Below are 27,146 nucleotides of genomic sequence, written 5' to 3' on the forward strand. Positions count from 1 at the left end.
AGTTTTATTGCGGGCAATTAAAATTAGAACCGATTTCGATTCGAGATTTGCTCTACTTCCTTACATACATCTGCTTTTATTAATCTTTATTTTCAATTTTTATACGTATCATAATTTTTATTTTCAGTGCCTTCAAACAACTTGGATTATCCATTTTGACCTGCCGGAATTGAATCTGCATTTGCTTTTTTATAATTTTTTAATAGTGCATTATTATTTTCAGTGCCTTCAAACATATATAATGGGTTATAAATGTATTGTTCCTGGCTGCCCTTCAAGGAGAAATTATTCAATAAAATTTTTTAGTGTTCCTAAAGGTAAGGGTGAGTTATGGTATAGGATAATGTTCCCATATTTGACGGATATTAATAACTTTTTGAATATAAAAGATCCTCGAATTTGCTCTAATCACTTCAATGTCAGTGACGTTGCACGTAATCGTTTAAAAAAAGGGGCTCTTCCTAATCATAATCTGCCTTTGCCTTTAAGTTTTTTCAGCAATATTATTGATATCCCTTGTTCAAGTGAGTCAATTTCACCCATTTATTCCTTGGATGTGTGCAGCAATTCTAAATTTATAAATAATCAATTAGATAATGTTAATAATCATACTTTCTCCACAGGTGATAAAGAAAACAGGGTTCCTACAGTGGGCTCTCTTAAAAAGAATGTTCTTCCTACTCCGTCAGGTTCTGTTCTTCCTACTCCGTCAGGTTCTGTTCTTCCTACTCCGTCAGGTTCTGTTCTTCCTACTCCGTCAGGTTCTGTTCTTCCTACTCCGTCAAGTTCTGTTCTTCCTACTCCGTCAGGTTCTGTTCTTCTACCAAATACATCCACTGATACTGATCACGAAAGAATAAAAATATTAGAGTCAATTATTCAAAATCTAAGTAAAGATTTTAAAAAAATTCTAAAAGAAAATAAATCCTTAAAAAAAAAAGTTGACACTAGAAGTACTCCCACTCTTTATTTTAAAAAAGTTTTGTCAAAAATGCGTCAATTTCCCAAAACATTTATCGCTGCACAATTAAGACTAATCAATTCACATCCTAAAGGTAGAAGATACACATTTAAAGAAAAGATAATGGCACTTTCTATAGCTAAGCTCAGTAACAAAACATATAAATTTTTGAGAACAGAGTTTAACCTACCTTGCAAATCCACTCTACAACCCATTTTATCAAATATTGATTTATCTTCCGGTATCAATCCCATAATTATAGATCATTTAAAAAAGACTTCGAGGAAACTGGATGAACATTCTAGACAATGTGTTTTATTATTTGATGAGATGGCTATTCAGACACATGTGAGTTATAACCCTTCAAATGATGTCATTGATGGATTCGAGAACAGTGGGATGGGGAGGCGCACAGATAATGTAGCTGATCATGTTCTGGTATTTATGCTAAGGGTTATAAAGCACAATTGGAAAATACCTGTTGCTTTTTACTTTGTGAAAAATTCTACTCAACATATTTTACTAAAAACTATTATAAAAGAAATAATTAATGAAATAAATAAAACTGGTTTCATCATAAGAGCCACTGTAAGTGATCAGGGATCTTCCAATGTGTCTGCAATTAATTCTTTAATTTCAGATACGCGAGCAGATATACTTCGAGTTTCTCCAGGAGCGCATCCAGAAAATTATAAATATTGTGTAAGTGGTATAAATATTTATCATATTTTTGATCCACCCCACTTGTTGAAATGTTTCAGGAATAATTTTTTGGCCAAAAATATCCTATGCGATGGAAAGAGAGCTGAATGGAAGCATATTGATGCACTATATAAGATTGACGGAGCCGGGGGAACTGTGAGACACACCAAACTGACAGAACGCCATATAAACCCAAAGGGGAAAGAAAAAATGAAGGTAAAGTAAATAATAAATAGTATTATTATTTTTATTCAACCCTTATGGATAAAACTTAAAAACAGACCTAAAAATTCAAATATTTCCTGCTGCAATAATGAGAATGGTAATAAAGGAGATCACCGCAGACAGTTTCCTTTATGAATTTTGCAAAATACAGTTTTATATGTCCCAATGTGTTTATTACTGCCTCTGGTCTAAAATTTGTCTATTTATATAAATGTCGGTATTTTCCCTCTTCAGCTATTTCCAGCCTCTTTCAATAATGAGATATGAGTGCTAACATGGTGGCCTTCAATATCCATAATATTGTGTTAAGAGTTCAATATGAAAAACTCAATATAATATAATTGATCTTAGTTGTGAATGAAATTACTATAGATTATGTATGTAAATTGAACAATTCATAAATAAAATAGTGCCCATTCACATGTATTTTTAAAATATATTTTTTAGCATCTATTGACATCTATGATTTTTTTCCAACATTAATTGCTATTGTTCATTATATTCTCATGTCTGATTGTAATTATCTTTTTATTGTTTAGTTTTTCTTAAAGAGTATGTTATAATGAAAGAAATTTTTTATTCAAATACCGCAGTCAACTTTATAAAAATTATATCTACTTTTTTAATGATGCGTATTTATGATAGTGAGTTTTATTTATGATGTATGTAGTAGTGATTTCAGGTAATGTTTACGTTAATGAATAACATTTAAAATTTCAGGTGAAATATGCTGCACAAGTATTCAGCCGTTCTGTAGGATCTACATTGCAGCTTTTATTAAATGCTAGAAGATTAGAACAAAACTCTTCGCATAATAATTTTCCTCTACCCGACACTGCACAATTTTCTATGGAAATAATTTTTTTCATGAATTCCTTATTTGATAGTTTGAATTCTTTTGGATATAAACATAAAGGATTAAAAAATGCTATATCTCGTAACTCTGAACATCTCACCTTCTGGACAGAAGCTGTAAAAATATTACAATCATGGGAATTTGATGGCAATACTGTAAAAGAGCGCAGACCGATAACAATGCATAATTTTCAAGTGACCATCAATTCAATGAGAGCAATTTGGGAAGATCTGCATAAAATGGGATTTAAGTAAGTGAACCATATTGACTTACTTTTATAAAAAAGTTAAAATTATTTTTGGTACTGAATTTTTTTTTCTTCAGATTTATAAATTTAAGGAGGCTAAATCAAGACCCCTTAGAAAATTTCTTCGGCCAAATTCGAGCACATGGAGGACAGAATTTGCGGCCATCGTGTTACCAGTTTATAAGTGCGTTTAAGACTCTATTATTAAATAGCATGACAACAGGTAAATCAATAGGGAATTGTGAAAGTGATAGTGACAATATGATGAACATGTATAGTTTTTTAAAAAGTATGTATAAAAAATCACAGGATTTGTCTACTATGGAGCCTTCTATGGATCTGTCTCTAGAATTAAATAATGAAATTGCAAGCGCAGAGCATTTACAAAATATTACTATTAATAGTGTTGATTTTTTTGAAAAAAATACAGGTTCTTATTTTGCAGGCTTTATATGTAGACAAATCTTGACAAAATTAAATGTATGTAATTTATGTAAGGAAAATTTACTAAGCGAAAATATTAATTTAGATGAGCACAGTTTAATAAAAAGTCTACAATATTCAGAAACAGGGGGATTGTTATATCCAAGTAGTGATTTTTTAAATAGTTTTCTTATTACACATAAATTAGTTTACCAAGCTATTGTTGACCTATGTTATAGTGATAAAATTAGTAAAAAAATAATTAGACAGATAAAATTATGTATCGATTTTAATTGGTTTTCATGTGCCACTCATAAGGAAACATTTATTAGTTTATTTTGTCATCATATTACAAAAATATTATTAAATGAGTGGTGTAGGATATTTAATAATAAATTGAAAAATATTGATAAAAGGGTAAATACAGCGGAAATGGAAACACTTTTGAAAAAAAATATTAGTAGTAAAAATTAGACATTTATAATACTTATATATGTTATAATATACTTGTTTGAAAATTATTACATAATTTTTTATAATATTATTTTTTATAAATTGTTACATGTTATTTATAATTCATTTGTTTTTTTTAGAATTGTATCCCTAATGTAGTTGTTTATAAATTGTTGCATATTATTTATAATTCATATTGTGTTTTCTAGAATTGTATCCCTAATATACTTGTTTTGTAAATTGTTACATATTTTGTGTTTAAAAGGGCAGAAAGAACATTAAATAAATTCAAATTCAAATTTGTGGGAGTCAAGTAGTTACCGTAGCCTTCAGCTCGTACACTTGCCTTGGGAAGTGGTGGGTACTTCTTCTGCCCTTTTATAAAATGTTTTTTAGAGAATTGTATCTGTAATATACTTGTTTGTAAATTGTTACATATTTTGTGTTTAAAAGGGCAGAAGGAACATTAAATAAATTCAAATTCAAATTTGCGGGAGTGAAGTAGTTACCGTAGCCTTCAGCTCGTATACTTGCTTCGGGAAGTGGTGGGTACTCCTTCTGCCCTTTTATAAAATGTTTTTTAGAGAATTGTATCTGTAATATACTTGTTTGTAAATTGTTACATATTTTGTGTTTAAAAGGGCAGAAGGAACATTAAATAAATTCAAATTCAAATTCAAATTTGCGGGAGTGAAGTAGTTACGGTAGCCTTCAGCTCGTATACTTGCTTCGGGAAGTGGTGGGTACTCCTTCTGCCCTTTTATAAAATGTTTTTTAGAGAATTGTATCTGTAATATACTTGTTTGTAAATTGTTATATATTTTTTGTTTAAAAGGGCAGAAGGAACATTTAATAAATTGTGTGTTTTTCTGGAATTTTTGTCTGAAATATAGTCATTTGAAAATTCTCTTTTTTGTTTTTATTTAAAAGCATTGTATCGATTGTGATGTATCCACACAAGTTTGAGTGTGTAATATTTAGTGAATATATAAAAAAATATGTATAAATGTATATATGTTTATATAAAATATATATTAATATATACATATATATACAAATATATATATATATATATATATATATATATATATATATATATATATATATATATATATATATATATATATATATATATATATATATATATATATATATATATATATATATATATATATATATATATATATATATATATATATATATATATATATATATATATATATATATAAACATATATATATATATATATATATATATATATATATATATATATACATATATATATACATATGTATATATATATATATATATATATATATATATATATATATATATATATATATATATATATATATATATATATATTATTTCACTTTCAAAAAAGTTAATAAGTCTTATTATTTGAACAGAAGCCTCAATAAGAAAGACCGTAGAATAAAAAAAAAGAAAAATATTTTTGCAATTCGGCGAGTGACGAATAAGTAAAAAGGGTTCGAATGTAATTCATCATTCAGCGGCTGAGTTTAGAAACTACTAATTGCCTGAACTCTTTTCATAAATGTCGCGTTTTAGCCGTGACCTCTATATTTTTGTTTACAATGAAATAAATAAATGTTGGTTATAAAATTCCTTTTTTTAAATATTGATATTATAATTATGTTAATATGTAATAAAACAAATTTTAATATAAATATCATTTGGCCTGAAAAATTAATGGTAAAAATTTCGCCGGGTGGATCCGGCCGCGCCCAGCCGGGAGCTAAGTACCTTCAGCCGGGAGCATCGATTACGGTTTTATTATGTTGCTTGCAATATTTTTTCAATATTTTTACAGTTGCCATGATATTGTTAGGAAATCGATTTCGCTTTGAGATTTGCTCTATTCCTCTACATACATCTGCTTTGATTAATTTTTATTTTCTATTTTTATATGTTTTATACGTCTATTTTTATTTTCAATGCCTTAAACATCTTTATTAATCTTTTTCGGTCTGCCGGAATTCATTAGGATTTTTTAAAGATAAAATTATTGATCCGTGTCTGCATATGCTTTTATAAATTTTTAACACTACACTACACTTTTCTCTATGTATGTATTTACGTACCCACTACCTACTTACCTGTAAGTATTTATGCGATGGATTTCCTTCTACAAATAAAAAATATTGCGAAATACACAATAAAACACCTTTTTTAATTTTAAATAAAACATGTAACTTAAAATATTTTTTTTCTTATTTAAAAAAATTAAAGAGATCCTTGAGCGTCATGAGATTGCGCCAATTTCGTTTTATTTGGTTAAAGTTTATCTCTTCTTCGGGTTATTTGTAATCAATTTCGCGTTTTTTTTTAAATATATGCATTACTGCACTAAAACCCTTCTCTTCTAAATATGAAGATAGAAAGGCTATTATGGGTAATTTCAATTCTTCCCACAGAATTAGGTATTGATGACGAAAACGTATCCAAAAATTAATATAAACACATTGATTACATATTATTTTGGCTTCACAGTCATTTTGCAGATCAATAAATTACTCTTTTAAATTTGGACTAACACTTTCTACGTCTGATAAAAATGGATTGATTAACCAAGCTGATATCAAAAGTTCCTGTTAGTCTTTGAACCGTATTATCATATCTTCGATAAGGGCATTAATGTGGCTATGATACTATATGTCTTTTTTAATGGGCCCTTGTTTTATATGAAGAACTTGATAATATTGAGTATTATGCCAAAGTTAAAGTTAAATTTTGCGTATGAAAGTGTAGTTTTTCTTTATTGACACAACGTTCCCTTGAACCTCCCGCTCCCTTCTGCAGCACCCCCCAAATGCGAAAATTTTAAAAACGCCTAGCCAGACTTCCAAAACGTCCAGAAAGGGGCGCTGGCACCCCCGATAAGAAACATAACTTCAGGAAGTGGTGGACACTCCTTCTGTCCTTTTAAAATATTGTGTTTTCTGGAATTTTATATATATTATAGTAAGTCAAAAAAATTACCATTACCATTTACCGTTGTACGGCTGAGTTGAGTAACCATTATTAAACTGAACTTTTGAACTCAACTAAACGCCTAAACTCTTTTTATAAATGTCGCGTTTTAGCCGTGACCTTTCTATTTTTGTTTACACTGAAATAAATAAATTTAGATAGTGAAATATCTTCTTTGTAATATTAATATTATAATTTTGAAAATATGTAATACAACAAATTTCAATATCAATACCATTTAACCTGAAAAATTAATGATAAATATTTCGGCGGGTGGATTCGACATTCAGCCGCGGCGAAGTCACGCCCAGCCGCGGCGAAGTCACGCCCAGCCGGGAGTTTAGTACTAGTAGCCGTTTACGTCACTTCCGGCCGCTAGCGAATATCACTTCCAGCCATAAAAAATCGAGGTAGTTGGCGGTCTTTATATAAATAGTTAGTCTGTGGTCTGTGCGTTTGGTGTCTTGTGTTTTGGGCCGGGTCCGTCCTAAATTACATTTTGTTTTAAATAAATCTTGTTATTTGCGCTCTCTAAATTTTAAATGTGAAGTTACCGGTTACATGACCCCCCAGAGACCACCATAAAACTGTTTTTTCACTAGGCGAAGCTCCGTTTTGTGAGGTAAATAACATTTTGTCGCTCTTTACCTCCGAATTAATCAAATGAAAAGTTTTATCGTCGGTTTTTTCTTACTTTGTATTGTCGACAGTTATTCAAATGATTCGATATCTTTTGTGCGTTTTATTCCGTAGAAGAATACATTTTTAGTTCGATTTGCAAGGATACACAATGTTGTGCAACACGATAGGAACGAGTTCCCATCAAGGCACCATAAATCTCCTGTTTTAAATGGTTTTTCGATAAATTTGGCCCGTTGTCTGCTAAATAGGTAATTTATTGTCATCGAATACGCCTTCGTTTCGAGAAAGCAATCGTTGTTTATGCAGCACTTGGAAACATCAAACATGTTTGTACTTGTACTGACTATTCCGGGAACTGTCCCGGAATGATAAGAGACAAAGATGTGGTTATCCATTTTTTTATAATGCGCTTGCCTCTACTCGATACAATACATTGACAATCAACTGTCAGACGTAAATCTAGTGAAATAATGTCGTCATTACGATACACACTTTAAAATGTTAACCTATCTGCATTGAAATATTTTTTTAATCGCTTTTATACGTGTATAATTTATATATTATTTATTATTTTCTATATTGGTTGTCTAGTGAACTAATGTAAACATTTTTAGGTTGTAATGGGAAAAAATATTTATTTAACTCCTCCGGGGTTTAGACTCTATATGGAAGTTAACACTTTAACATTGTTCTGTAGATGACTTGAACCCTACTTCTGGACTATACGGCACTCAATATTCATTACATAATTTCATTAATTTTCTTTGCGTTATCTTTAACTTGTCGACAACCGGTTTGTAAAATAAAGGTCCAGGCATAAAGTTAAATCTATCTACACTGCATGCTTGAATTGTTAAATTAGTTTGGAATCCCAACCCTGCTTGCTATAAATACTTGTTATTTATATCAATCTCGGTTTTATATTAACATTCATTCATTAATTTGAACAGTATAATAAATAACCTGTTTGTATTATTATTAGCCTGTTATATATTTTTTAAAGGAATAACCCGCATGGCTTCTATTTTAGATGCTCGTCTGCAGGTAGGATAGTAAGGGCGTTTGTGCATTACCCGTAATTTTACCGTCCGGCAGTTCGGTTTTGAAAAATGAAATCGACTACGACAGTTTAGTGCGATCGACTTTACGCGCAACGTGTTCACGCACCGATCAAGACCACCGATCTGAAGAAAGACGGACAAGAGCACGAGCCAATCATCGTTTTAAAACGCTAACTTACGTGCCAGATGGTAAAATTCCATGTAGTGCACAAACGCCCTAAGGATAGGGAAGGTAAATGTGAAAAATACGTTACAAACACCCAGACCGATAGAAAATAAATCTTTCTTGAATTCATTTTGCAATTAGTTGGAATCGAACCCGCAACACCAGTTTCGTAGTCTAGCATCTACCCGACTACGCCACGGGGCCTATATTCCACTCCTCTCTCAGACCTGGAATGCAGGTCTGATGGCCTGGCCTCGTGTAATTAGTTATCGAGTGACACTACCTTCACCCGATTTGGTGCCTTGCGCATAATTTGAGTGTGCGGGAGTCAGAACCTACAACTCTCACTTCCGTGTTGAAATTCTAAAATGAATTTTATAGTACTTTTCACGTCGCATAGTAATGTATGGACATTAGAGCTACAATTTAGTCACTTTTTACATCGGTAGGCATCATGGGTGAAGAGATGCAAGCCCGGGCTTATCAGGTACACATTCAGCAGCAGTGCGAGAGCCACAACTCCATCATATTCCTGCCCACCGGCTCCGGGAAGACCTTCATCGCTGTCCAGGTCAGTCTAATTTCAGTGTTTATCTATTTACTCGCACCGCCTTGTATCGCTGTCTATTATCCATTATCTCCGGTACCTCTCCATTTCACGCCGACACAGATCTCATCTCAGTCAGAAGACTGAAGACTGGCAGAAGCCAGTATCCTACAGGCAGCATCCGATACACCTGTACACTACATCCGTGTAGGAGATTGGCCATCTACTTTATTAACCTTCCCCTCCCGGTGATATGTATTTTTTACAACCCAAATTTTAAAATGAAAATATCAACATAAAATATAATAGATACGGGCTCACAATTTTTATATTCCTCCGTAGTATAATTATGTATTACGTGAAAGTATTATAATATAATGTTATTCATTTGCAGTAATAGAAATAAATAATTTGTAAAAAAATTGAGAATAAAATCACCAATACACAAACGTTTCTCATACGCACATGTCATTGCAAGTTTAGTGGTGCGCAGACCGTCTTACGCGGCGGTCCTGTCGCTACGTTAGTTATTGCGGCTACTTGCGATGTATTTTTTCTCTTTTTCAGATACTTACCAGAGCTAAAATTACAAAATTGTTACATTTGAACTTCAACTATTGTGAATAAAAGCAACATTTAGGAATATTTACTTTTTTAATTTTTTTAACCACATTTTCATATGGTGTAAAAGATACATATCACCGGTGCACGCGGAAGTTTTTAGCACCGTAAGGGGAAGGTTAAATAATTATATCGCTATTTGTAATGTTCAAACAAACGGAGACTTCATCCGAGTTTATAGCTTGTATCACATTCTACAGCACATTATATCACTGTCCATTATAACTTTGCATACTGCCTTGCCTTTTGAGTACTGCCTGCTCTTATTTGAACTCCTTTCCTAACCTAATTGTATCATAGTCTACTGTCACCACATCATATCACTGTCTATTGTTTGTATAGCTCAGAAAGTGAAATGCGAACCACTGGTACATTGGTGTCCTGACTTGATGTTTTAGGTAATCAAGCGATACCAAAAAGACCTGCAAGAGGCGTATTCCTCCGGCGGGAAGAGGACTTTCTACCTGGTGAACAGCGTGGTGCTGGTGGAGCAGCAGGCCAAGGTGCTGCAGCTGCTCACCAACCTCAGCGTGCAGGGCTACAGCAGCCAGGACAAGGTGGACCTGTGGACCGTCGACAAATGGCTTCTGGAGCTGGAGGCTAATCAAGTATGTCTCGTGTTAGATTTAAGTTTTGTACTGACATTTCTTGGTAGAACTGCATTTTATAGAATAAAATAACAACTTTGGTATTTTTTCCACATCCAGTTAGATTTACAAAAATGTTTAATTTAGTTACCAGTCTAATTTATGTATGAAATTTTAAATCAAACACTGATTTTTTGAGTCTACTAAGTTGTATTTTATTGTTGAAAAACACATAAAAATCAATTTTGTAAGAATTGTTTCGCCAAGTTATAGCATTTTCTAACTAATGTCGTATGCGTAATGAATGCAATAACTTGGTGCCATTAAACACTGATTTTTTGAGTCTACTAAGTTGTATTTTATTGTTGAAAAAACACATAAAAATCAATTTTGTGACAATTGTTTCGCCTAGTTATGGGCATTCATTACGCATAGGACATTCGTTTGAAAATGCCATAACTAGGCAAAACAATTCTCGCAAAATACAACTTAGTAGATCATTGTTTGATTCAACATTTTATTAAATGTATTCATAAATTTAAAAATGTGTGGTATTTATAATAATTGTTTTGTTTTGTCCAGGTGTTGGTGATGACAGCCCAGATCCTGTTGGACATAATCCAGCATGACTATATAAAGCTAAATACAATAAACCTGTTGGTGTTTGACGAGTGTCACCAAGCTGTCAGCAATCATCCTATGAGGATGATCATGAAGCAATTTGAAGGAATCCCTAAAGCAAAACAACCCAAAATAATAGGTAACCACAATTACTACTCCGTATGACCTCCTTATTTTCCACAGTTTCTTCTTCACTTATCCGATGGCGTATGGTCATTGTATCGTAACGACGCTGTGTTATCTCGATTGTTAATTACATTAAAGCGAGGTACTGATATTCCGACCCCACTGGTAATGGAACCCGGAATCTCCGGCATACGAGTCAGACATACGATGCACTAATGAAATAGTAAATTCACAGTAATGAAAGCGGGGGCATCATGAATAAACAGTATTGTAATTATTTGATCGTTCATATTGCAACTCCTTGCATTTATTTTTTCCCACTTACTTCAAACATCTGTACGAGGTACAACTTTGGCAACCATAACTGTCTATTTTCGATTAGTTGGAAGATACTGCTTCGCAGCAATAAGTCTTCTTATGTAAGTATATTCGTACAAGTTTAAAAATCAAATATGTACTGTAATTGTTTACGTTACGGATAATCCAGCAAAACTGATGATGATAGATGCTTTTTACAAAATGTCACTTCTGTTACTTATTGTGCTTTTCTGGGTTATTTGGCCGTGTTGTGTTGCAAGTATGAAAGGAAGTATAGGCTATCATTGAGATATTGTATAACACACCAACATTGCGAGGGCTATCGTGTTTGATTTATCATTCTCTGTTATATGTATTTATTTTTTCATATTCCTTTTTTTTTCATTTATATACTTTTTTGTTATACTTTGATTATTGACATAAATATGATAACTTTTCTTTAAAAAATATAATAAATAATAATAATAAATCCCTTACCGCACCCCAATGGTGCATAGGGCACTGCATTATATAAACACAGTGTTATCTTGATCGTTAACACACGAAGGAAAGGTGATCAGCCCTCCGCTTCAGGTACCAGTCCAGGGTAATATTGAATAAATAATAGAGTGAAAAAATCACTTATATTTATTAAACCCCCCTGGGAATCGAACCCGGGACCTCCAGAACAGTAGCCGAGCATGCTGACCATTACACTACGGAGGCGGACAATATATTAAAAAATATAGCTGATTGAATACTCCACCTGCCCCTTGCCGGAACGAACAATGAGAACTCCTATTTTTCATTAGAGAGTTCATTGTTACCCACTATGCTTGTGACCCGAGTATAAATTGCCCCTATTTCCATGTCACTGTTTTAGATAAAAAACCTCGCCTTATGTTGAGCAGAAGCGTAATCAAGATCTGAACTGCGGTGAAAATCTTAAAATATTGCCGTTAGCTTTTCAATCCTGATTTCTGTTTCCTTCACTCGATTGTCTACAATTAATTTGTGTTTATTCGGGTGAGAGCGGATAAATGAATGGTATTGTATGTTAAAGGATTGACGGCCACCCTCTTGAACAAGAACATGAAGGCATCCCAAGTGGAGGACGAAATTCGAGAATTAGAAAAGACTTTCAATTCTAAGATTTGCACTACGAATATCGATCATGCCGATGAAGTCTCTTCGTAAGTCCTTTTCATTCTTGATTTTTATTTTTATTGGTATATGTACCATATGTTGGCCTATGCGCCTGAAACGCTTTTACTTGCACAATAGAAAGAAATAATTGGATATAGCAATATAATGCAACGTAGGCATACATGACATAATATAAAGTATATACATAGAGGGGTAAAAATAATAAACATGGCATAATAGTGGAGTTTTACCTACCATTAAAACTCTTGTTATGTTTCTGTTGATTTCTGGAGTCATATCGTGAGAGAAGCATTCATTTTCTTTCCCATGTTCATGGTTCCTACTCTCTATTCCTGGGTCAGATCCTAACTCTATGGTCCTTCTGTCTGTTCTGTCTGTTTGCTGTTTTGGTATCCCCGGTATACTATCTGAAGAACATCGTCGGAAACCGTTTGGTATGCGGAGTCAGGAGCAAACAAAACTTTCACCTTATCAAATAAAGTTCTTTTGTTAAGAACCATGCTCTTATTTGCGGCTCAATTGACCAGTGCTCGGAGCCCTGATTGAAACTCCTCTTTCTGTATGAGGAGGGCATGCGATAGAGCGGCGAAAGACCTTTCCAGCGAAGCCCGGGTAGGGGAGCTGACTTTCAGTTCAACAAACGATGGTTCTGCCAGAAATTTCTTCTGGACATCAGCATATTGCACGCCTGCCCAGTTTTCACTGCCAAAGTGTTGGAGCTTTTCCAAGGCTCGAATCGTGATGGGATTTGTCAAAATGGCGGCGGCGTCTCGCAATCAAAATACGAGACAACACGATAATTATCCCTTGTACGCAAGAACTCGACGTTTGTATGACGTAAATTAAAAGAAATAAATATGTTTTCAAGGTTTATAACACTATCTATGATGTACTGCCCAGGAACGAATACAATTTTTTCTAAATGATCGGATAAAATTGACAAACGTCGTTACGCAATGGGAAAATGACGCTTTATAAAAACAAAATCCATGGTTGACCAGGGATACCAAAACAGCGAAAACGGACAGAACGACCATAGAGTTAGGATACTGACCCCGGAATAGAGAGTAGGAAACACGAAAATGGGAAAGAAAATGAACGCTTCTCTCATGATATGGACTCCAGAAATCAATTCAGAACACATAATAAGATAAATACAAATAAAGTGTTGAAAAAATTTCACGCAAAGCTATTGTAACAATATTATATTGAGATGTCGTTTATATTTAGAGACATCACGGCTGCCCAAAATTAAAACACAATAAGGGACATTTTTTTGGTAGTACTTTTTTTTTGCATTAGTTTGATTCAAACTTTGCTGTTTGAAATGAGTGAAGTTAGTGTTGAATATATCTATATGATTTATAGTACTGTTATAGTACTGCAAGAAATTGAATTCCAGGCAAGCCGTAGTTTGTTTTAGTTTGACAACAATATAACAGTGAGTACCTCATAAAACGTACTTTTATTAGGTACTGGAATGTTTACAAGTTGTAGGAGTTGAGAACAATTTATTGTAAAATTTAATAATTTAAATATAAATTATAGGTTTGAATACTAAGATAGGATATAAAATTTGTATAGTTTGTACGAAGACTGAAATGTTCTTGTTTTTAGTAGAAAGATTTCAAAAAAATTAACGATAGAATGTATCATATATTTTACAGTACGATAGTTTCATTAATAAACAAGATCAGTCATATAAATATTTCCACCTCTTGTTGCAGGTTCTCCACAAACCCGACAGAGTTTATTATTCCTTTCGTCAAACACACCATCAATTCTCCGGAGATGGTCGTCAAGAAGATATTGTTCAAGCTGCAGCTACTGGGAGAAGCGACTAGCTTACCCAAGTCGCGATCCGAATCACAAGTTATCATCCGCAACGCCGTCAAGATCCAGGAGAAGCAGGACTCGGTGTGTTCAAGTTTCCAGCTATCCGTTCCGCTATTCTCCACTACCGGGAGGATAGCAGTCCATTAGATGGTGTTATTAAAAAATGTCACTTATATTATTCAAAATGTCACCCGTATAATTTTTCTCTCTGGTCTCAATCCTGCGGATTGGTCTGCAGCAACAGATGGCATATCCTTCGCCATTCTAGTCTATTTTCCGAAACCCTCTTCAGCTCCTCATACGTCGAGCAGCCCATGTCCTCGTATGAGTCGCTTAGGTATTTGCGACGTGGGCGTTTATTCCCTCGATCGTCCCCTCTATTATTATGTGCAGGAAACTCTCTTGTCTCAACACGTGACCGATCCATTCGGCGCGTCTCTTGGGGATAATCGCGAGTAGGTACTTTCTTTCTTGGATTAATCGTAGTACCTCGTCGTTGGAGATGTGATCTCTTCAGGATATCCCGAGCATTCTTCTATAAGTCCACATCCCCAACGTATTCAGCCTATTCTTATCTCTTTTAGATCGGCACCATGTCTCGAAGCCATACATTCTTTTATTAAAGTACGCAAAATCTTGAGAAAAAACTATTAATCTACTTCTTTGACAAAACCATCGGAGTTTCGAGATTTTTTTAATACATGCAAAAAGAACTTTACTAAGATTTTTGTGACTTACTACCTATCATTAACTGATTGAAGTGATAACTTTACGTGCTTTACAAAGTTCATCGTTTTGTAAATTTTTGGAAGTTGTATTTACTTTTCTGCAACATTCCCAATTGGATTTTACATCAAGGACCTAGCTGTGCCTCTGCCATCACAATATATGTAAATCAAAGTTAAGCGTAATTCTAAAATTAATGTTTTGAAAGTATTTAATTCTTTGGACACAAATTACGGATTTCACCCTCAAAAAAGTGAAATTATCTATTTTAATTATCTAAATATTTCGTTAGAGGCTAAGTTATCCCCCCCCCCCTCACTTACAGTACAGATAATTATTTATCCTTATTAATGCTTTAGTTTATATTCAAACAAATTCCGTAGATGGAAGTATATGTAGCTTCCGAAATTAGTCGTTAAAAATAAAAAATTTGTATTTTATGAATAAATTTTCAGTAGGTTTATTCGTAAAGTAGATTTTAAGAAATAGTGGTATTTACTAGGGAAAGCATTAATTAAAAATGGATAGATTTTACCACAAAGTGACTGCTAAATCAATAAAAGAAAATAAATTTTCCAACAACAACATATGTATCTGACAATACGTCTATTATAAGCTACTAGGTATGGTAAATACTACACTGAAACTAACAAATATTTTCAAAGATATGACAATTTGAACACAAATGCATTTTTGCAAAATAAGTAAAAAACGCCCGCTCCTGGGACTAATTAGTCCGACAACAATGTGTTAAGACAGTCGTGACACTTTGAATCCTCGTTTTAGCTGAAGAAGTTCATAAAGAACAGCGTGGAGCGACTGCTTGTCTACATCGACGACTTTGGAACGTACGGCGCTTCGCTGGCCATGCTGGGGTACATCGTGGTGTGCGAGCGCTGCAAGCTGTCGGAGACGTGCAGCGCGCGCGGCACTCTGCTGCAGCTGTGCATCACGGCGCTGTGCAAGGCGCGCGCCGTGCTGGAGCACTCCATGCGCTCCACGGCCGCCGCCGACAAGGTGCGCGCGCACTCCTCCGCCAAGGTGCTGCAGCTGCTGGACCTGCTGCGAGAATATTCACCCGACGCTCTGCAATCCGCCGACAGTGAGTGACCCCATCCTAAAAACTAGCAAACTACCAAGTAACCGCCTGATACGTACAGGTACATGTATCGAGCCTTTTACAGATGATTATAAAATCAGTCCAGTATCCAAATCCTAGAATCCCGGGTTTATCGTAGTTCAAATATGGTGTTGTCGCTTCTTCAATGTTAGGAAATAACTCACTATATTGGTATTAAGGAATCTCTCCACTTTGCTGTTCCAACGAGTAAACCGCAGAAAACTTATCGAGAGAATGCCGGACTCTCCATGGACATAAACACATCGAAGTTACATTTCATGTCGGATCATTGGATTGATCCCGTTGCTAGTTTTCATTTTTGTACAATATGTTTGTTGCAGAGTTGAAATATAACAAACACAAGCAGCCTCTCTCGGCCTTGGTGTTCGTGCAGGAGAGGTTCGGATGCAAAGTTCTGGGCACGCTGCTGAAGCACGCCGCTCGGTGCTGCGAGAGCTTCTCCTTCCTGAAAGCGGACTTCGTAGTCGGCTTCAATGTCAACCCGTTCTCTGACACTAGAGAGTCCTTGTTTGAGAAGAAACAAAACAAGATCGTCATCATGAAGTTCAAATCGCAGTGAGTATGGCTTCACAAAATACCCAACTAGCTGGTAGCTTCTCGTTTCCAAACTAAAGTCTATGAACTTCACTGCTGAATTAAGTGAACTGTTACAATTTTGCATTGAAATATTTAAAAAAAATAAAATAAATAAAGAAATATTTGTGTTTTTATCATTTACACAAATATTTCAATTTCATGCTATTTCTGTGAGCCAAAGCGGCCCATTATTAGAAAAAGGTATCAAATGTGGTAGAGTGGGTTCGAACGGAGAAACTCTGAGAGTCCGCGACACTAACCACGGGACCACAACCCGACACAGTGTCATATGTTATGTTTCCACGAGTGTGACGCTCGCTGCAACATGCTCGTAGCTTTCTCCCATAAGTAAAATATCTCTGATAACTTTTAAGAAACGTCCAAGACATTACTATTTATCATTAGAATCCTAAGTGTCCATCGAACCACATCCCTCAGCTTTTTCCTCTACCTCCTTCCCTAAACTCCCTTTTTTTCCTTTGCCTTCCTTATTATCATCAATTAGTAGGTTTCATAAATATTAAATATAATATTTAATAGTCGCTTAATTAATACAGCAGTAATTTGTAATTTATGATTTTATGTTCAAGCGCTATCTACCCTCCGATTGCAAACAGCTATATTAAGGTATCAAACGTTTGACCAATATCACTAATCTGTTTTTGGTCGGTTGGAGGATATGTATTACTTTTTAGCAAAAAGCCTGCCAATGTACATATTTCTTTTCTGTACATAAAGTTTAACCTGTTAACCGAGCGGGACGCATAAATACGTCAAACAATATCGGGTACGGGTAGGACATATGAATACGTCCTTGAAATATATGTTGCGCTCTGGAACGGGTGGGACGTATATTTTTCCAACAACAAAGGTATTAGTCATCCATACATGTCTCCACATGAATTTAAGACATGGAGTATCATTTGGCTATTGAGAGTGGTAGACGTGTTCTGGGTGACCAGTACTGACACGTCCTAGTGAAAGAGTTCGCGCCCGTTTCAAGTTGCGTAATTGGACAGCGGACCGCCCGGTTAACAAGTTGTAATCTTGCGCGCTCGTGTGTTGGCGTCGTCAGGCAGCTGAACTGCTTGGTGACCACGCAGGTCATGGAGGAGGGCATGGACGTGCCGTGCTGCTCGCTCGTGGTGCGCTTCGACCACGTGCAGAACTTCCGCTCCTACGTGCAGGCCAAGGGCCGCGGCCGCCACGCCAAGGCCGTGCACACCATGTTCGTGGCGAAAGACAACCTGGCCAAGTTTTGCGCCACCTACTCGGAGTACCAACTCATCGAGAAGCAACTGGACAAGGTGAGCTAACTTTACCCGCTGACGGAGAGAACGTCTCGCGAAACGTGCATGTAGATGAAGTCCTGCTCGGTAGGAGGAACAGGAATAATACCGGCAATGGAGATTATTCCTCACACGTACTTGGACATAAGATTAAACTTTTTAAAAATAATTTTTGAGCATTATTTTTTGACATCTCAACAAGTATGAAGAAGAATATGGAAGTCTGGGCATTTACGGGGCTTACGACCGTCATAGGCTGGTTTAAGTGATCACTCTACACACGTGTAACATTAACCAATTCTACCCACGATTGACGACCACACTACTCGAATTCTTTGGAAGTTCGATATATATAATTCAATTTCGAAACATTGTTTTCTCCATTTAAAAACTTTGAAAAAAAATTTTCAAATTGAGAAAAAACATTCAAAATGGAGAAAAACCTTTTCTTCAAAATGCAAAAGCAACACTTTCTGCCCTGTAGCGGGTAAATATTAAGTTAAAAATATTCCGCTTTTGCTGGGATATAGTACATTTTTTGGGCATTCCGAAAACATGCACAACTGAAAATTTACAATTTTTTATATATGACGTTGTTGACAGGAGTGAGCGATATGAGATCTTCGTCGAAAGTTCTGTCTCTGTAGGAATACTTTGGTCATCCGATATTGTGTCATCCCGACAGTGTGTCCTTGACCGTCATTATATCGTCGCTATCCTACCAGTCAATACGGAATCGGCTCTGCTGAGACCATCGTGGTAATACTCGCTATATGTAATATCCTTTTTATTGGCAGATTCTGGTCCATACTTCGGAAGAGAGAGATGTTCCTTCTAACAGAGAATTGGAGGAGAAATATATGCACCTGTGTCCGCCGTATACCTATAAAGATGGTAAATCATTTTTATTCTTCTTATTCCAAATCGCATGGACAATCTACTCGATAGAATACTTGTGTCATTTCTAAACTTGTTTATTTTGTAATTATTTTTTTTTCTTTATTTTAAATTCTTTTGCATTACATAACATAAATTCAAATACAAAAAAAATATTAATAAAATATAAAAATGAATACAAAAAAAGATCCCACAAAGGCATGGCCTGTGTGTGGGTATACAATATAATTTAGTCATAGTAAAGGGTATAAGGGTATAGGTTTAATAAGTAGAACTAGAATAATAGTGTTAATATAAAATACAAAAAATACTTGACTCTCAGAAAACAATTTTTTTTTAAAATAAAATTAAAAACTTAATAACATAAAAAAGATGAAAAAGTAAAAAGCTAGCGAGAATGTACTACAAGAAAAAGGAGCTTAAATCTGTCTCTTCTATAAATAATTTAATCAAATATTGAAATTTACACAAACTTAGGGAATTAACATGTAACAAATACTCTTTGTGGAATAAATTGAACAGTTTTGGAGCTATGAAAAATGAGTGTCTTTGCGCAAGTCTGGATTTTTACAAAAAGAGATTTCTAATAAATTATTAATTCTTTGGCTAGATCTATTATTATTTTTAGGAAATAAATGTTGGTGCATAAAAACATATTTTAGACACTGTTGGCAATAGATTTCTCGTAGCTCCAAAAGTTCAGCTTCCTGAAATAATTGGTTGGAAGGAAAAGTTGAATTTTTTTTAAGCATGATTTTAATAATAAGTTTTTGGCCTGTTTCTAAAGGCTTTGAATGACTATTGAATGCTCCCCCCATCCAATTATTCCATAACAAAGAGAAGACTGTACAAGTGCATGATAGACCATTTTGTTGGTGTTAGAATGGACATAACTAGACAAACGTTCAAAAATATATGTCAGATACCTAAGTTTGTTCACAATTTTTTGTATGTGCTTTTCCATTTGAGATGCGACATATATATATGAACAGTAAAAGTCCATCAATTAGAAGGACAATAATTTGTGTGCTTCGCCATTATCAAAGTCCCCAAAAGTTACCACTAAATGCTGAAAAAAATATCTACGAATTATAATTATTCAAATTTATCGGTCAGCAACCCCTTTAATTTTTTGCTAAACAGCTGATAAAAATGAATGTGGTGTGTTGATCGGTGCAGCATCCGTGAATCTAGAGGGCGCCAATTCACTGCTGTACCGCTACTGCAACTCCCTGCCGCAGGACAAGTTCACGCTGCTGCTGCCCGAATGGTACCAGACCGTCCTCTTCGACAAGCTCTGCCAAGTCACCGTGCTGCTGCCGCACACCTCCCCCTGCAAGGATCCCATCAAGGTACTCCACCGAGCTTTCCTTTCGGGCAGACTCGCACGGCTTGTCAGTGAATTGTGGATTGTATGTGTTAACACTGGATTTATATTATACAGCGTTATTTTCAAGACCAGTATCTAGAAGAGGACGGAAAACCATCCTAAACTACCTACCCAGTGTGTTGCAGTCAGTTTTCTGTGCAGGGTGTTCCCATGCTGGGGAAGAAGAATGCCAAGAGAGCTGCAGCCCTCAAGGCCTGCGAAGTCCTCCACAAAGCGGGAGAACTTAATGATAATCTACTACCGAGAGAAAGGTAACGCATTATGTATCCGCTTTTATTTCATTTTTTTTCATTGTGATTCTAAACGAAAGATGATGTCGATCACTTTTGCTTCTAAAGTAAAGGTCTGTGAATTGGGAATTCGAGGAACCGGATTTCCTAGAAAATATCCAATTGTTCACCACATGAATGTTTGACACGAGCCACAACCAAAATTGCCAATTATTAAAAATCTTAAGTACATTTTGACAAAAAACATTACGCATTATAAAATATGCAATATTTTCAAATAAAGGTACAATTTACTTTGAAAAGTCTATTTTGGGACGGATCAAATTATGAAAATTTCGAATTACGAATCCTCGTTGTTCAAATTAACAGACTTTTACTGTATTCGGTAAAAACGTGGATAATTTAGATTACCATTACTTTTCTCCTCACAATTATTGTGAACAGCGTGCGTTAAAAACAAAAACAAAATAAACAATTTTATTATATGCAGAATGGATGACGACTTGGGCTCGGAGATACAAAACATGTTCTTTTCCCACTGGTTACCGGAGCCACCGGAGCCACCGGAAGCTGCCAACCAACCAAAACTCGGAACTAAGAAGAATAAAAGAGTCTACAAAAAAAAGGTAATCTTGCTGTACTCATTTTTTTTTCTTGTAACAAAATGATTTTCTCATATAAGTATTCATAACTGAATAAAAAATGCATCGATTTTCAAAAGAAAAAAAAAGGTTATCAGCGACATCGCTGCAAAAGCTTTTGGAAAGGAAATTCCCAGATATTACTCTTAAAACTTTGTTGGATTATAAGACTTACTTATGTTGGATAGCCGGTACTTGATAATGAGAGGAATCAATTCCAGTTACCCGAGTGTCTGCGTGGTACGACGGAGAATCCGGAGCGCTTACACTCGTACTTCGTGCACAGCATCCGCATGACGCCCGCGCGCGAGAAGGAAGAGGACGCCAGTCTGCACGGCCTTCTGGAGCGGCCCGAGGGACTGTGCCTGCTGACGCAGCGCTCCCTGCCGCAGCTCTGCCCCTTCACGCTGTACTTGAGCTCGGGAGAGATAGCGCTCGAGATCTTGCCCAACCAGACCCATCTCGACCTGACCGTGGAACAATTTGAAATCATCAAGAGGTAAAATATTCCCATCCACGCCAATATGTTATCCTGATGGCTAATAAGCGTTCTATTTGCTTACTTTTGGTAGAGCGCGAGAGACGCCAAAGAACATTGTAGAAATCGAAATTACTCGTGATTAGGTTACTCGCGAGCGAAAGAGTACAATCCTTCCGTGTGGGAAATGACAACTACAGAATCTTTGCAACATATCATCACAAATGATGTAGCGAGCTTCAGACATACTAATGTAGCGTTCAATGGTGGTAACAACATGGCCTACACGCTACATTCAATCCTTTTTATATCAGGCAGACACAAGAATCTACCTTATTTGGAATAAGGGAGTAATAGGCGATTGGCCATAATGAAGTGCGCGCGGTAGTTTCCAGTGCCTGTTGTTCACGGAGGTGCTGGGCATCCAGAAGGCATTCATGGCGTGGGACGTGACGCGGGGGGACACGTGCTACCTGGTGGCGGCCTGCCGCGAGACCGCGCTGGACTGGAGCTGCATGCGCCGCCACGCGCGCTTGGAGCCGTGCTGCGAGCCCGACGTGGACCAGCGGCGCGCCACCTCCGCCGACCCCCTCCACTATGCCGCGCGCGTCGTCGAGCCCTGGTACCGAACCAGCGACAACACCAGGTAACCTTCCCTCCAAGTGAACACCCAACCAATGTTACAAGTCCTTGGATAGAGATTCTCTCCACATGACAGAGTACGGCTATTATCCTCGGCTCTATCCGACCGAGTTTCTCCAGGGTATGCTTGGCTACAATATTTTAGTGACTTGAAGGAATGTGTATTTGACTAGGCATTTTTGTCGATTGCTGCGCGGTATGATCGATAAGCCTGAAATTATCCGGAGCATTGGGTCTGTTCCTGATAGTTACTTAAGACAGCGTCGGCATAGATAGTTTCACATTCCTATATGCAGGACCAACCTGCCGATGGTTATACCTGTAGGAAAAGCTACCGTTATGCTGAAAATTATCACGCCGGATATTGATCTGTTCCATGTGTCTAAGGGGGTATTCTGAAGCGGGATTATTCCACTTACAATAACAGTCTTTTAACTTACTTTGTTATTAATGTTTTTAATATATACCCCTTAGGGTGGCGACTGACCGGAGCCATTTCATCGTAACGTAACATGTTACGATGCGAGCATTCAAGCAGTCAGCACAGCGAGCCGAGCGCTCCATCCATAGTTTCGGATGCTCGCTGATGCTCGTCATGAGCGATGTTACGAAATTACGTTACGACGAAATGCTCCGGTCAGTCATCACCCTTAAATGTTAGTTTGTTATGTATACAGTGAAACCTCTATCTGTCATTCCTCGAATAATCGTTTTCCCGGATGTGTCATTTATTTCTTCTACCCCGAATTAATTTCATACAAAAATAAATTGCATCGATCGTTTCTATCCACCATTTTACCGCATTCATCGTTTGAAATATGCTGCATATTTGATATAATTTGTCTGTTTGTTTTTTTTTTTAATCTAAATTTTCCCAATTTTGTTACATCGGACGACAATATTTCAACATATGGGACAGACTATGGAAAGCTTTTGTGATGGATACAGCAGAAGAGGTCTGAAGATCTTTGGGTTCTGTTCAACTTTGTATTTGTTTTTAATAAATACGTTTATTAACATCTAAAACTTGTAATCTTTAAATTTTCACCTACTAATGGTTATACAGATTGGGAGGACGGTATCTTTACTCGATCGTATGTCCTTGTGTATTGACTTCTTTATCCCGCATTCATAGTTTATTTCAATAAGTCCCTTTAAAAACGATAGATAGAGGTTTCACTGTATATGTATTAATTATTGAATAAATTGATTTGACAGAACACATTAAAAGGCAAATAACTATGTAACAGCTGTGGTCCTTTGTTTCCGCCGCAGGCACATTGTGACGGCGGTCCTCAGCCACATGAGCCCCGATTCGGCATTCCCGGACCCCCGGCGCGGCACCTTCGCGGACTACTTCTCCTCGCAGTACGGCCTCACCTTGCTCGGCCCCCCCGACCAGCCCCTACTGGAGGTAACCTCACCCCGTCCATCCGCAAACATATTTCCACAAACTCGCTTCGAGGCTAAACTCTGACATTTTACCTATTTAAATTGTATTAAATGAAATTATTATTAAATTGTGTACGAAACGGAGCGCACCATTCCAAGTACCTCCGGAAGTACTTGGAACATTTGGGATATACCCGAGAAGTAATTTACTGCGCTTCAGAACATCAACTTAATGTTAGAAGCTTGAGTGATCGCAAATTATAAATGAGAACACTTGTTTTTTTACCACTTATATTCGAATCCGTAGATAGAAGCTTCTGCGGCTTCCGAAACTAGTCGTTAAAAATACATGTAACTCAAGTGCTAAAAAACAAGTGTTCTCATTTACGATTTAATCATGTCTTACCATAAGGAGAATGCCTATTCAAGAGAACAATATGTAAAATAAATGTGTGATTTGATGTAAAAGTGATTATTTGACAGTGCTCAAACTGTGGCTTACTGGTGCACTACTGCATTGTTCCGCAAACTGTGGCCTACTGGTGCACTACTGCATTGTTCCGCAAACTGTGGCCTACTGGTGCACTACTGCATTGTTCCGCAAACTGTGGCCTACTGGTGCACTACTGCATTGTTCCGCAAACTGTGGCCTACTGGTGCACTACTGCATTGTTCCGCAAAGTGAATGCCGTGGCACACTGGTGTACTGTGGTGAGTTGGTGTGCCGCAGAAAAAAAAACTAGTTTTTTAAAAATAACACAAATGCTCCAAATTTAGATTGCCTGATCTCATTTAAGTAGGCTCACATTTCGCTTTAAACATAATATGTTACCATAATATGGTAAATATGCACCTCTGAAATTTCTAAATTTGGTAGGTGTACCTTGAATAGAAGAAGTTTGCGGAACACTGCACTACCGTACGCTCTTGCAGGTGGATTACCTCAGCAACAAGATGAACGCCCTGCTGCCGCGCAGCATGATGGCGTCCGGGCTGAGCAACAACAACAAGACCCGCTTTGCGCACTGCGTGGACGGGTACACGGCCAGGAAGATCCTGCTCGTGCCCGAGTTCTGCACCTGCTACTCCTTCCCCGGAGTGCTGTGGCTCAAGGCCACCCTCCTGCCCTCCGTCCTGCACAGGTACCCTTACACGCACCTTAACCTTTTACACTGGAATGACCCAGTAAATGGGTTGGCTACTATATGTCGCCACTATGTACCGTTATGTTGTATAAATAATAAAAGGCCGGGCACTAACGCAGTTACAATTCTCTCTCGCCAGTTGCTCAAGGTCCTTGCTAGCATTTGGGTGTGTTCCTGTTGTAAAAAGTCTCGAGTGCAAAGGGTTAAAACGGCATTATAAGCATATATTATCTTGTAAGTCTGGGTATTTACAGAGCTTACGACCGTCATAGGCTGGTTTAAGTGATCATTTTACACACGTGTAACATTCACCAACTCTATCCGTGATTTACAACCATACTATGTACTTGAATTCTTGGAAGTTCTATATGTATGATCCAATTTCGAAACTTAATGCTTGAATCACTAGAACTTCACTAGAGACATCTATTGTAGATGAAAGAAGCTTTTTATTACGCAGAAACTCTTACAATTGTATGTGAATTGTTATTAGCATATTGTTGTTGGTGTGCAGAATGACAATGCTGCTGCAAGCCGAGGAATTGAGACGCGCCATAGCTGAAAAATCGGGACTCGGATGTCTCCAACTACCGGAAGGTCAGTTCACCTCCCATTCCTGAGCGTGCCGACTCGCACACTTACACCTTCCCTCAAATCGGTTATTAGCTGCCCTTTTACAATATCCGGATTGGTGTTACGGATAATTTAATTTAAAGCCTGCAAATATTTAATTGATATATAAAACAGTTCTCGAATTATAAAGATGAATATAAAATTGATCTGCCTCCGTAGTGTAACGGTTGGCACGTTTAGCTACCACGCTGGAGACCCTGGATTTGATTCTCTAATATTTGTTTGATATCACCCTGTACTGGTACCTGAAGCGCGAGAGTGATCACCTTGTAACGCGCCTTGGTGTAAGTCGATACATAATACCTACATACCTACTAAAGAGTTTAACACCATTTCTCAGAGCAAGAGATGTTTTGTGTGTCAAGAACTGATTTGGTCATCAGGTGAGAAGTGGAAGCCGTTGGGTAAGGACAGCCACGCGGTGGTGGAGAGCCAGAACCGCATGGGCGGAGTGTCCCGCGGCGCCGGCCTGCAGCGCCCCGCGTCCCCGCTCGGGGGCGAGCCGGCCTGCGAGGGCGGGGCCGCCTCGAGCCCCGTGCGGGGCCTCGCCGCCCTGCAGGACAACAACTACCACCTCGCCGTCAAGCAGCTGCGCAAGGAGTTCCCTTGGGAGGTGAGGATCGCTTTCTTACTATGCGCAATGCACTACTTCTCCTCACACAGTCATTCTTCTTTGTATCAATCCTGCGGATTGGTCTATTGACTATTTGTGTGTACCCCTCTTCAGCTCCTCATACGTTGAACAGCCCATGTCCTCGTATAAGTCGTACAGATATTCGCAGTGTGGGCGTCCTCTGGCATTTGTTCCATCGATCGTTCCCTCTATTATCTATTAACTCCATTTGGCGCGTCTCTCGGAGATAGTCGCTTAGTCGGAGTAGGTGCCTTCTCACACAATTATATTTACCAATATCTGTGATTTACTTATAACACACAGTATATTTTTTTTATAAAGAATGATCCTGCTAGAACTATTGCCAAACTAGATAGTTTAGATAGTGCAAGGAGGTACAGAAGATCTGTACCTCCTTGCAAGCTCAAATAAAAAATCCCGATAAACTTTTTATTCTTCAAGACGGTGACACAATTTTAACAGACTTTCGAGGATAAATTGTGCATAAAAACAGTGAAGAAAATACATCTCCCGCGCATGCGTAAAAGTGCCTCGTCGATAAGTTACGTAATCAATGCTAATGGGATTTAATTAAAGTAATGTACGATGTTAGCGCCTCTAATACGGACAGTACACACACACAACAGGTTAACGCGGTTTTTAACCTTTTCATAGCCGCAAATAAATTACGCGGCAGTGCTCAACAGGCCAAGTATTTTTTTGAAAAAAAAAAGTTGTCTAAAGATTTTTTTTTTGTTGTTTTTATTGAATTATAATTTACTTACCAAATATTATATCCCGCATCGATTGTTAGAGTTTTA

At 36.8% G+C, this 27,146-nt stretch overlaps 1 protein-coding gene and 1 long non-coding RNA gene across 2 annotated transcripts in view; both read left to right on the plus strand.

Moving 5' to 3' along the window:
- Nucleotides 1-3,853, plus strand: LOC148309449 (uncharacterized). Its single transcript, XR_015837536.1, has 3 exons — nt 1-1,879; nt 2,609-2,994; nt 3,069-3,853. It is a non-coding gene; the product is annotated as an uncharacterized LOC148309449 (long non-coding RNA).
- A 3,454-nt stretch (nt 3,854-7,307) lies between these two features.
- Dcr-2 (Endoribonuclease Dcr-2) overlaps nt 7,308-27,146 on the plus strand; it is a 32,147-nt gene continuing 12,308 nt past the window's right edge. The window contains exons 1-19 of the mRNA XM_088260129.1: nt 7,308-7,483; nt 9,180-9,301; nt 10,297-10,506; nt 11,068-11,245; nt 12,593-12,722; nt 14,424-14,613; nt 16,045-16,360; nt 16,720-16,954; nt 18,051-18,282; nt 19,062-19,158; nt 20,341-20,513; nt 20,693-20,802; nt 21,272-21,407; nt 21,644-21,921; nt 22,289-22,546; nt 23,818-23,956; nt 24,868-25,076; nt 25,594-25,676; nt 26,096-26,325. Of these exons, the coding sequence (XP_088116255.1) occupies nt 9,185-9,301; nt 10,297-10,506; nt 11,068-11,245; nt 12,593-12,722; nt 14,424-14,613; nt 16,045-16,360; nt 16,720-16,954; nt 18,051-18,282; nt 19,062-19,158; nt 20,341-20,513; nt 20,693-20,802; nt 21,272-21,407; nt 21,644-21,921; nt 22,289-22,546; nt 23,818-23,956; nt 24,868-25,076; nt 25,594-25,676; nt 26,096-26,325 (3,321 nt within the window). The 5' untranslated portion in view covers nt 7,308-7,483; nt 9,180-9,184. The remainder of the gene's footprint in view (nt 7,484-9,179; nt 9,302-10,296; nt 10,507-11,067; nt 11,246-12,592; nt 12,723-14,423; nt 14,614-16,044; nt 16,361-16,719; nt 16,955-18,050; nt 18,283-19,061; nt 19,159-20,340; nt 20,514-20,692; nt 20,803-21,271; nt 21,408-21,643; nt 21,922-22,288; nt 22,547-23,817; nt 23,957-24,867; nt 25,077-25,593; nt 25,677-26,095; nt 26,326-27,146) is intronic.

Source organism: Brachycentrus maculatus, unplaced genomic scaffold (genome assembly GCF_059751285.1).
Source record: "Brachycentrus maculatus isolate JH-2025_06_01 unplaced genomic scaffold, ASM5975128v1 h1tg000124l, whole genome shotgun sequence".
Taxonomy (NCBI): domain Eukaryota; kingdom Metazoa; phylum Arthropoda; class Insecta; order Trichoptera; family Brachycentridae; genus Brachycentrus; species Brachycentrus maculatus.